The 12,186-nt window shown below is 39.7% G+C and overlaps 1 protein-coding gene across 4 annotated transcripts in view; it reads left to right on the forward strand.

Moving 5' to 3' along the window:
* The first annotated feature begins 3,477 nt into the window (after positions 1-3,477).
* The window catches only part of Khdrbs2 (KH domain containing, RNA binding, signal transduction associated 2), a 532,623-nt gene continuing 523,914 nt past the window's right edge, over positions 3,478-12,186 (forward strand). For 3 of the 4 annotated variants that reach the window (XR_001783140.2, XR_001783141.2, XR_373242.4), the window contains exon 1: positions 3,478-3,884. Coding sequence is in view for 1 of the 4 variants with exons in the window: in NM_133235.3 (NP_573498.1) it covers positions 3,794-3,884 (91 nt within the window). In the remaining 3 variants the exon portion in view is untranslated. The remainder of the gene's footprint in view (positions 3,885-12,186) is intronic. The other variant, NM_133235.3, reaches the window with a different exon arrangement.

The following is a 12,186-nucleotide window of genomic DNA, read 5'->3' on the forward strand; positions in this document are numbered from 1 at the left end:
CTTTTTCCTTTGTGTATCTCTTCTGCCATGTTTAACTTACACACATTTCACCTAAATTATGCCATGAATATTTTAAATTTTTCTAAAACCAGCAAGCATATATTTAGGATATAAGTGGTGCATATTAACTTGTGCAGTGACACATTTGCATATAGCAAATTTTGATTCTTAACACTTTGTGTGGCCGACTTTTCCTTTTCTTTTCCTACTCTATTATTTTCACAATTGAGATTATAATACAATACACTTTGGTCATATTCACCCCAATTCCTTTCCTTAACTCCTCTTAGCAGAGGATTTGAAAAGAGAGATCTTTTGCAGTATATATAATCACTGCTTTTGATATTCAGTGTAACCAATTCTCCACTCTTCATTCGCATACAAAAGTTCTTTATATTTTATTAGAGTTATTGTGTGTTGGGAGTGGGTATGTTCAAGCAATTCTTGAGTAGTAAGTACTTAGACCTGGTGAGACATTTGCCAGACTTCCCCATTCTCTTTTATAATCCTAAAGTATATTATATACTCGATATGTGCACTGACAGATGACTTGTGTACTTAATGAAAGTAAAAGAAACTCAACATCAAAATAGAGGCTTTTCACTAATGAGAATCTGTGAGACTCTTCAGCAAAACATTAATCAGTTAACATTTCAATTCTCAATTATATTAGACAATACATCTACTCATTAGAATTCTAAACAGTGATTATACACATGGAGGACAGTTGTCTCCATATTATTGTACAAATTACTAATTTCTGCCAATTTTGTTAATCTGTCATCCTTCCTTGCTTGCTTCTTTCTTTCTTTTCCTGTTTCCTTCTTTCTTTTCCCTTCCTTCCTTCCTTCCTTCCTTCCTTCCTTCCTTCCTTCCTTCCTTCCTTCCTTCCTTCCTTCCTTCCTTCCTCCCTCCCTCCCTCCCTCCCTCCCTCCCTCCCTCTTTCTTTCTTTCTTTCTTTCTTTCTTTCTTTCTTTCTTTCTTTCTTTCTTTCTTTCTTTCTTTCTTTTCTATTTCCTTCCTTCCTTCCCTCCCTCCCTCCCTCCCTCTCCTTCCTTCCTCTCTCTCTCTCTCTCTCTCTCTCTCTCTCTCTCTCTCTCTCTCTCTCTCTTTCTTTCTTTCTTTCTTTCTTTCTCCTTCCTTCTTTCTTTGTATGCATTTCTGTGAGTTGACTCACCTGTGAGTACTTAGGGGCCAGAAGAGAAGACAACCCTGTCCTTTATTTACTCCTTTGAAGGAATGTCCCTCCCCCCACCCTAAATATGTGGCTCATCCTTTCTCAGCTAGTCCAGAAGGGAGGTAGCTTTGGTGATCCTCTTGTGTTTGCCCACTGTAGAGATGACATTACAGGCATTTGGGGGAAACTAAGCTTGCTATGAGGGTGAGAGAAACCAGTCTTCATAACAGGGAAACAAGTCCTCTTGATGACTGGTCTATCTGTCCAGATTGTTATTGTGAATGTGTTCTGTGGCCGTGTGTTATACAAAGGTTGATTGAAACAATGAAGGAAGTACAAATGCTTTAACTTATTTAATAATTTATAATGTGTATATCCCACTAGTGTGGCAAGATAAGCTGAATAAATTTCTTGGATGTTCATAGGATATGTAAAAGAAATAAATATGTGTCTTCTACATTCACCACAGAACATATTCTGTAGAATATGTGCCTTATGCATCATTTGGATACTAATTGACTTGTGACATTTTTCTTAATAAACCACTTTTGAAATAATGGTACAATAAGCAAAATTGAATCTTAAATTGTCTTTCAGGACTAGAACTCAGGTTGAAAATCAATTAAGGTATGATTGAGTCTTCCTAGCATCAGAAGAGGGAAGCATATAAATAGTTATAATTTATTTATGTATAACCACACATATTCTATTCAACAATAATTTATTTATAGGTTATCAATTTATTTACATTTGTATTTATAAGATAAAATATTTAATGCACAGTTTTGATGGCCTCAAAATATATGAGTCAGGGGAGAACGCAGTGATTTGGAGTCACCTACTGGGAACATATGGATTTGAATGTGGATGAGGGCACCCCTCCAGGGTATTTGGGTTTTTGCCTTTGGTTGCTAATCCTCTGGAGGTGAATAATAAGAATATTGGTTTCTAAGGGTCAATATAGCTTATTTTTATTTTGTGATGTCCATTATGTACTAAATACACAAAGTACTCTACAGATTAGGATTATGTGTAGTCTAGTATTATTTCTGACATTTGTCATGTGTTTCTGGTTCTCTTTGTCATCACTCATTAGAAAGCATCCCCGTGAGAGAAAACACAACACAGTATGTCTATCTCATTTGGCAATTATTCAAGTCCAGTCTCTAGACCCTTTTCAATACTTTTAAACACTAATTGGATGTATGCACAGTCTAAAAGTGTCTAGCATATGGGAGAGTAGGGTAAACCCTGCTGTCTGAAGCTTCATACTACTTACATTTGAATTTTAGCCTCAGCTTTAGCATAGCTATGAGGTATATTACACCGACTACAGAAGCAAAACCTGGTATCTCTGGGTTGCTCAGTGTTTTTCTGAGCTGGAGTGAGTTATCTCATGGATGTGAAACATGTTAACTTTTTAAAATGTCATACAAAAATCAATATAACATCCTAATTTCACCTAAAATAAATACTTAGGTAACACTGTGGACAGAATAAGAGAAATTAGGAAACTCCCAGCAGGTTTTATATACTGGGAAAGTTGTCCCAGGTGAATGGGTGGTAGAAATATTGACAAGGGATTGTTTGGGAAAAGATAATTTTAAAGAAAGAATCATTTCATTTTAAGTAGACAAGGTACAGCTCAGGGGTCCCATCTGGAAGGGAAGGGTACCTCCCTTATCCCTCCTTCCTTGGCGATGATTCTTGTGGGTAAAATACTCATTTAAATAAAGGTGGGGCATATACAAAGTAGTTCAGCAGCATTCCCATGGCAGCGAAAGAGACCCTGATGTCTAAAATAGGAGAACATCAGAGCGACAGAAGTTAGGCATCATCTAGCTTCTTTCATTCACAATTCTCCCCGCTAAGTTTACACAGTGAGTGAATTTTGCACCATAAGAATGGGTGGATCCCTAGAACTAATTCTGTATCACGGGCAAGGTACACTGGAAGCGTTTTGCTCTACTACAGAATCCAGGCACTTCTTCATTTGTACATTAGTGGACATCCTTCTGCCCCAAGATATAGGTCATGGGAAACACAGCCCACATTTTGTCTCAGATTTCCAACCTTGCCCAAGAGTCTGCGATCATCCAGGGGAGAGACACCTGTGCCTTGGAGACCTAGGTGAAGTGCTCAGCCTCTGTGCTCATGGGGCACACATTCTTGCTCTCTCATCCTCGTGCCTGCCTGGCAGCCCGCACCCACTCCACAGCACTGGCCAGGCCTGAGAACACGGCGGGCTAAGGCGGCCAGGAGAGTGCGCTTGCACTTCGCACACCCCTCCCCTCCGCAGCAGCCTCCTGCCACTCAGGCGACTCGACTTGCGGCCCCGCCCAATGATAGTCCATAGTCTCCGCGTGCGCCCCGCCCTCGGACCCCGCTTCCAATAGGAAGCCGGCGGGGTTGGGCCGCACGGGCATCCTCTCCAGCTGAGGCCACGGCCGGAGCCTGGCTGGGGCGCGGGAGAGGCAGGTACCAGCGCGGTCTGCGCAGCCCCAGGCGCTAGAGCTGCGCTCTACGGTGGAAGAACGGTTCCCGGGGGAGCCAGGGACCAAGGCGTCGGAGCGGGCGGAAATTGCGCCTGACCGGGCACGGTCCGAAGTCCGCGCTATGGGAGAAGAGAAATACTTGCCTGAGCTGATGGCAGAGAAGGATAGCCTGGATCCATCTTTTGTGCACGCGTCGCGCCTTCTGGCGGAAGGTAGGACCGGCTGGGCTCCTGCCAGCCCCGGCAAGGCGAAGTTGGGGAGGGCAATCTCTCAGCTGGGCAGAAACTGTCCCTGAGAGCCCTTTCCTAATGCAGGAGGCACAGTGCTGGATGCCTGGCTCCTCGGAGGCTCAATTAGCCCTGAGGTCTAATGGCAGAGTGATGCGACCTGTTAGGGTCCTGGACAGGGAAACTAGCAAGTGTCAGGTGATCCACCGGGACCTTGTTACTTTGCAGAAGCCAGCAAAATCAGTTCAGGAGTAAATGCGATCCATGGAGTGTTCTGAGAGTATCTTGGTCACAGATTAACGTTATTATATATTTATTTATTTATAATATATATTTTTCCTTCTGCGTTTCAAAGTGATTTTGATAGCTTTTAATAGGTATTTTCCCTGGAAAGTCTTAGAATTATTCAACAATAAAGTATGCATGTTCGTATATTTATGTGAGCGTGGTAAGCAGAGGCTAAAGTGCTTATAAATGTAATCGAAACGTGATGATTGGGTACTATGCAAGATACTGGTCCCTAGGAACGCTCCATAATTGATCAACTGATTTTTAAACCAGGTGTGCGTTTTCTTTTGTGTACCTGTGATGTAGCAGAGATTCAGTTCCCAGAGGAACATCTATGTCTTGCCTTTTGCATTGCTTTGAAAGGTCGTTTGAAAAAAAAGGTACACATGAAAACTTCTCCGTCAGAAATATTAACCCAATATAGTTCCATATATGTGAAACAATGGTAGCAACTGAAGACATCCAGGATACCTGGTACCCTGCACTCTCCTATTTAACACAACTGCAGAATTTTTAGATGAATGTTTTATTAATAATGAAGTGCTTCATCATCAAACTGGCTAGAGTGTAGCTTTGTAGCCTGAGGTCTTACCCACTAGAAGAATCAGTGACATCTTTCTCTCAGCATGCCCCTCAGCATTAAGATACTTTTGAGATTTACTTGTGTATCATAGAAAGATTTTTACTCCTCATACGATTCAGAGACATTAGATGCATTTTGGCATTTTTAGTGGTTGCTATTTATTATAACCTATAATAACAAAGTATCTCATGAAAGACTGCCAGGAAAAAATGTGGAATGTGAAATACTTATCCTGTTTTCAAGGGAAAAGCTGGCTTTGTAGAGTAGTTAGGCAGTGAAATGCAATCATGTTTACCACTACCTAATAATCAAGTCATAATAAATTAAACTGAAATACTAAAGTTACGAACAGTACTCTTCTCTCCTGTTGGAGAGCAACTGCATATTGGAAAATAATGACTCAATAAACATGAACAGATTTAAAATGTGTTCTTTGATTTGTTTGCTTCAGTCAGTTCTTCAGAAGTATTTCCATTCAGTGTACAATGAAAGAAGATTCAAAATCTTCTCTGACCTGGAGCTCTCTTTGGGACAGATGGCTCAATAATTAGCTCATTTAATAATTTAATAATTTAATAATTAGCTCAATTAATGTGTATTAATTGTATTTCTAAAACTTACAGAACTAAGAGATGTAGATAAAAGTCTTACCAGGGTGAGATGCATGAGTATTTTTGACCAGTAAAAGAGTTAGGAGACCACGAAGTATCTGGTTTCCTGCTGATTTTTTCTTTCCCAAACACTAGATTTCTTCAGATTTAGGAAATCATTCTAATGTACCTTGTAATTTAATTTTTTCCCAGCAGGGGGAAGCATGGCCTGCTTTTGTAATGGGTTATTTTAAAAAGCTCAGGACTAGAAAGGCATCTCAGTAAGAAACAAAGAGGGTGCCTAAATTTCAGAGAATTCCTAATGAGAAAAGAGAGAAAGAGAAGGAAAGAGGTGGCGGCAGTAATCCTAGAGTAGTCAGATAGTTCCATAAAAAGATGCACAGGGCCGCCATCACTTCTGTAACTGTACACATGCTTACTAGAGTGTAAGGTAAGCGTGCTTTGGAGTCTCAGCGAATCATAATGCACATGTTGCATTATAGATTTTTTTCCATTGTCTTCTCAAAGGCCATTTGTGAGGGTTTCTAGGATCACTGTAGAGATTTTATTTCTCATACCTGGAAATGCTGCGTTTGAAGGCATCGGCTATAAATAAACCTGACACAGATACTCAAATGGAAGGAAAGTGCACACTGGAGTGCATGTCAGCAGTGCTGGGCAGACAGTCTTGAGACTGAGGGGGGCAGTAAGAATGATCTAGATGATTCCATTCTTTGGAATGAGTTTCGAGAGGCAGAGATATAAAGCAGGGAGCTCTCACAATGGCTTACTTTGCTTTCTGGTTAGTGATAGATACCAGCCTCTCCTTAGTTGTGCCTGCTTCTTTAAGCGTACAAGGCTGTGGGGCTTTGAATAACTTTTGTTGTTGTTCTTTTCATTGTATTTTATTTCATTTCTTTCTGTTTTGTATTTTCAGTAGGGGTCATACAAAAATAATTAAAAGACAATAATTTATGATTTTGACTATTAGTTATAGCAGATTTTGAATAATATGTGTTAAGGGGTTTGTATAATGCATAACTTCCCTGCTGTAATTACAGTTTTATGTAGTTGGCCATTTGTTATGGAAGGTGTTTCTGAATCTGCTCACGGGACAAACCCAGCATGATTCTGAAAGTTCTGGCGCAGGTCGGATTCTGCTTTAGCCTTGGAGTCACATGAGGCTATTTGTATCTATGCTACCTTAATTTGATTCCATGCTTATTTAGCCGAATTTTGTAAGTTTTCCTTCCCTGGTCCCAGTTTTCTTGTCTCAAAGAAAATAGTGAGACTAGGAGATCCTAATGTTTCCAGAATTCTTATTCACTCCCAGATGCCCTCTGCTGAGAAGAGTGATGTTTTCGGATTCTGAACAGAAAAAAAAAAAAAAGAAAGAAAGAAAGAAAGAAAAAAGTCAATAGCTGAACATTTTTGGTATTTTTCCATTCCTTCCCAGTATAAGTAAATATAGTAATAATACATTTCTTTCACCATAGCATGATTTGAGGCATGTACACGATGCTGTATAGTGGAGACAGATTCATGCTCTTAATTCTATTGAACTACTTTGAAGGCTTGGGTCTTGTATGTGAAGTACCTGTGTGAACATATGCTTGTTTTTGATTGAACATGCTGGGTGGCAGATTCATACTTCTTGATTCAATTGCAGCATTTAATACTTTCTGAAGTATTATTCAATTCAAGTAAAGATGATTCAGACAAGGCTTTCTACTCTGCATTCTTCACAAATATTAACGGATTAACCAATGTTTTAGCTAATTAGTGGGGAGGAAAAATCAAAGATTAACAAAATAGTTTTGAGCTACTCTAGGACTCTTGGTGACAGACTTGGCCTGACAACTGTAGTTAACCTTTATGTTTACAGATGCATATGGGTTTTTAAGTGTGGGAAGATGGCATCCATTTGTATTTATCACAAATGATAACGTATCAAAACCGAGCTGGATTTAAATTCTCAGTAAGGATCACTTTAAAATTTAGATCATATTCCCTAAATGTTCTCCGCAGAGCCAGGCACAATGGTTAAGTCATGGAACTTATCGACCCTATGCCTAAAATCATCTTCTGGCTAAGAAAAAAAAATCTACTCATGCAACTATTTCAGTGGACTTTCCTCTTGATGAATCTAATGTTTTTTTTTTTTTCCTCTCTGTTGATATTGTATAATCCTATTTACATTTTGAAAATAAAAACAAACATGGGCATAGATTAAATTCTTGATATCTTCAGTCTGCAGTCTAACCAATGAATAACGTAGTAAAACAATGCGTTTTAGCAATGAACAATCTGGTACTGAGTACTGACCCCTGCACAGGCTGCGCTGACGCGAAGATGCGTCTGCTTTCCTGTATGGTACTCTTTTTTTTTTTTTTTTTTCCTATCTGTAAAATGGGAAATGCAATGCGGATCAGAGAGACAATTTGAGGTAAGTATTTTTGCTTACAGTAAGAAGGGGAGAATTTTATATAAATATAAGAAACACATTTCTTTAGCATTTGAACATGTCTGCTTAACCACATTTGAGACTGGATTTGATAAGAATAGGAAAATAATTCCTACTTTGCTATTTGAATCAATGCTGAATAAAAATTTAACTCATAAACAAAATGAGAAAACAGATTTTCATGATTGCAGGGAGAGATTTTTTTTTAATGCCCCTTCCCATCAATGGTTACTTCTCAGGCTAGTTTTTTTTTTTTTCTTTTCTTTTCTTTTTTCTTTCAATGATGACATCAGATCTCATCAAGCATCTTCAGCTTACAATGCCTTCCCACTTAGCAGCTTCCTGGGTCTCTGTGTATATGCTCTGTTGTGTTCCTTACTTCCTACCACATTCAGATTACATGCCCTTCACATACAGACTTCCTATTCATGCTTCCATACTCCATGTCCATCTGACATACAGACCCCCTACCCTCACATGCAGACCCCCATGCTCATCCTAACAGGCAGATCCCATGGCCATCATCACATGAAGATCTCATGTTCATCCTCACATGTAGATTTTAATTGGGCTTACTTCTGTAAACAGACACATGACCAAGGCAACTCTTATAAGGACAACATTATTTGGGGCTGGTTTATAGGTTCAGAGGTTCGGTCCATTATCATCAAGGTGGAAGCATGGGAGCATCTAAGTAGGCATGGTGCAGGAGCAGCTGAGAGTCCTACATCTTCATCTGAAGGCTGCTAGTGGGACTGACAGCAGCTAGGAAGAGGGTCTGAAGCCCATGCCCACAGTGACACACTTACTCCAACAAGGCCACACCTACTCCAATGAGGCCAAACCTCCTAATAGTGCCACTCCCTGGGCCAAGCATATACAAACCATTATACAGACCCAATGTCCGTCCTCATGTGCAGATCCCATGTCTATCCCTTTATTTGCTCCATGTGCATCCTTACATGCAGATCATATGTCTGTCTGCACATGCAGACCCCATGTTCACCCTTTTATGTAGGCTCCATGTCCATCCTCATCTTCTTGTAATAACAACAGCTGATTATGTTCTTTCAGCGTCAACATCTACATCACCAGTGCTTCCCATGCACACTGAGGTTGTTTCGGAGACAAAGTTCTTTCCTTGGGTCCCCCACTTCTATTTATTCTTGTAACTGCCTTTTCAACATGAATAACTTAAAAAAATAGAATGTGTCTCACTTGCAAAAGTAATAATATTAATCTTTCTTGACACTTATCCTCCCTTGTGTCTTTCAAGTGTCTGATGTTATCAATCTGCATCTGGTTCCCTCATTTTTCTTATTTTATTTTCTCGAAACCCTTCAGTCTAGCCTGTGTCTTCAATATTGTCCTAAAACAGTCACTCTACTGTCGGAGTCACCCCTAACAGCTGTGTCCAGTTTCTCTCTACTTTCCCCCTACCCATTGGGCCTGTAATTCCTACTGTTGATACTCTCGCAGGGTCCGTCTCCTCCCTTTGCTTGTGCAGCTGGCCATGGCTGGGTTCACCTTCTTTTTAGACACTTCTGCCTCTCAGTCCACTTCAATAAATACTGTATTTCACAAGGATTCATCTAAAGTGGAATTTTGACTAGCACATGCTTTTTAAACTAATTTCTTTTTTCTGAAACATGTAGTTCATACTCTTTGACACTCTTACTACATATCTCCTTTGCAGTCTTATCTTTTGATCCTTTCAGCTTGATTTATCTCACCTGGAACAAATAATTCACTTCCCTATGGCCACTCTCCTCATCCTTACCTGTCCACCCCAAGGCTGCTCTACATGGTTTCTGTTTTCTCAAGATCACTGATGTCAATTCATCATTCCAGGGTGGACTGGTCCATATCAGTAGACTGCACTCATAACGCACAGCAAATTATCAGCATTGAATCAACTGTATCCACTATGAAAGCTGTTCAGATAGTGCTTTTCAGCCCACTCACAGAAAGTTTTTCTTCAGCCGACTTCAGAAGCTTCCCCTGGGGGCCTCTTTCCTATGCCATCTGGCATGATATATAGTTGTCTGCCTCTTTTCTCCCTCCTGTAATTCAGGTTTCATAAGTGTTGCATCTCTCTGGAATGACCTTCCTTAATTTGTCTACCTGGTTGGAATTACTATTCATTCAACAACTTGGGCCAGGTTGCCCCTTAATCTGTGAAAATAGCTTATTTATCTGGGTTATCTATTGTGGATTAGAAGAACCTGCCTCTCTTGTTTTTTACTTTTGCACAACTACACTGCAACATGCAATTTTATTGGATTTTGTGTTTCTTTTCTCTAGCTGGGAGGTTGGATTTGTGACTTAGGTCTCTGAATCTTTAATGCTTGCCTTCATTCTCTGCATCTGACACATGGATACCAAGTGGATGAAATCAGTCTTACATATTACCTTTATTCTAGTTAGAAGACATCCCCTGAAAACAAAATTCCAGAAACTCGTTCACTGTCAAATTCAGCCATATTTTATCAAGTCTTACTTCTAATCACAGAGGATCATTTTCAGAGCATGTATTCACCAAAACAAAACAAATCAAACAAAAAAACCCAAACCCCAAACTTATTTTGCAGTTGTTATGCATTTGCCAGTAATTGTGAAATGAGAAGAGAATGTGAAATTTTAGTGTATAATATCCAAACTGAGAAGATGGCATTGATAGACTGTGAGGGTGCAGCTTTGCTGTGTCTTGTGTGGTCCTGTGTAGGCTTGCATGATTACTACTGCTGAGATGTCCAACTGTCTCCCCCAAAGATCTTCTACATTAATGCCTAGGTTACTCCCTCACAATGTCCCTGCCTATTGTTTACAGTTAATTCAGCTTTTTAGCCAACATCCCTTCCTTTTCCTTTTCTTCTTGGATTCTCACAACAAAGGGTATACATCTTTTTCTGTGGTCCCTGACTTCCATCCGATGGTTGGCTGTGAGTATCTGTATCTGTCTCGGTCAGCTGCTGGCAGGGCATCCCAGAGCACAGCCATGTTAAGCTCCTGTCAGCAAGTTCAACATAGCATTAGTAATAGTGACAGGATTTGGTGCCTGCCCATGCTATGGATCCCAAGTTGGGATACTCACTAGTCGGCCATTTCTTCAGTCTCTGTTCCATTTTTGTCCCCGCATTTCTTTTAGAGAAGAACAATTTGGGGTCAACATTTTTTAGAAGGTGGGTTGGTATCCCTATTCCTCCACTGGGGTCACTATCTAACTACTTAAGATGATTTCTTCAGGTTCTAAATCCCCACCGTTTAGCCTTTTGGCTAAGGTCATCCACATTGAGTCCTGGGAGCCTCCTCCATCCCTGGGACTTTCTAGAGGACCCCCCTAACCACCGCCCCTGGCATATTTCCATTCATTCTCCTGACCCTCTGGGTTTCTCCCTATACCAGATCCTCCCCTCCCTCCCTCCCTCCCTCCCTCCCTCCCTCCCTCCCTCCCTCCCTCCTTCCCTCCCTCTGCAGTGATTATTTTGTTCTACCTTCTAAGTGTGATTGAAGTATCCTCATTTGGGCCTTTCTTCTTGTCACATATCTTCTTTTGTTCTGTATATATTATAAGAAATACATATTGTTGGGTGGTTGTGGCTCATGCCTTTAATCCCTGCATTCAGGGGGTAGAGACAGGTAGATCTCAGTGAGTTTGAGGCCAACCTGGTCTACAGAGTGCATAGGCTACATAGAGATATCCTGTCTCAAAAAATTAAATAAATATATGAAATTTATATTAACTGAAATTATATTTTTATACATCTGTAGTTTTTAAAACTATCAATAGCAAATGTTTTACTTTATTTTTAGGTTAAATTTACTATATTTTTATTTCAAAAATTAAAAAAATGGTAAATTTAAATAAAATAAGAATGACCAAGAAATAGATTTTTTTTCTTTTCCAAAAAGATGATTAATAGTTGATTTCTCAAATAGCAAATACTCATGTTATAGGAGCCCTCATTTTCTTAAGTGAAAAATCCTTTAATGACTGCATGCTTGATACTTCTAGTATTTGAGGAGTCAGGACCCAGACATTCCTTTGCTATGTCACTAACTCCTTGAAATTAGTTATTCACAGCTCATCTTCATTCACAATAGAAGTATGGTAATCATTTAAGAACAGTATGGATTGCTTTAAGTTACTTTCTATAAACATTCTTAATTTAGCTATAGTTTGGGAGACATTCTTTTGGGCTAGGACCCTATTATATTTAATCACACAATCACACTTGTCCTTTAATGTGAGTTGGTGACAATAAAGATATGCTGTTGATATACATAGAGATATTACATGATTAATTCGTGAAGTCTATGGGCCATAGGGGATTTAACAATTCATGTGTGTATACAATGCAC

Source organism: Mus musculus, chromosome 1 (genome assembly GCF_000001635.26).
Source record: "Mus musculus strain C57BL/6J chromosome 1, GRCm38.p6 C57BL/6J".
In the NCBI taxonomy this organism is placed as follows: domain Eukaryota; kingdom Metazoa; phylum Chordata; class Mammalia; order Rodentia; family Muridae; genus Mus; species Mus musculus.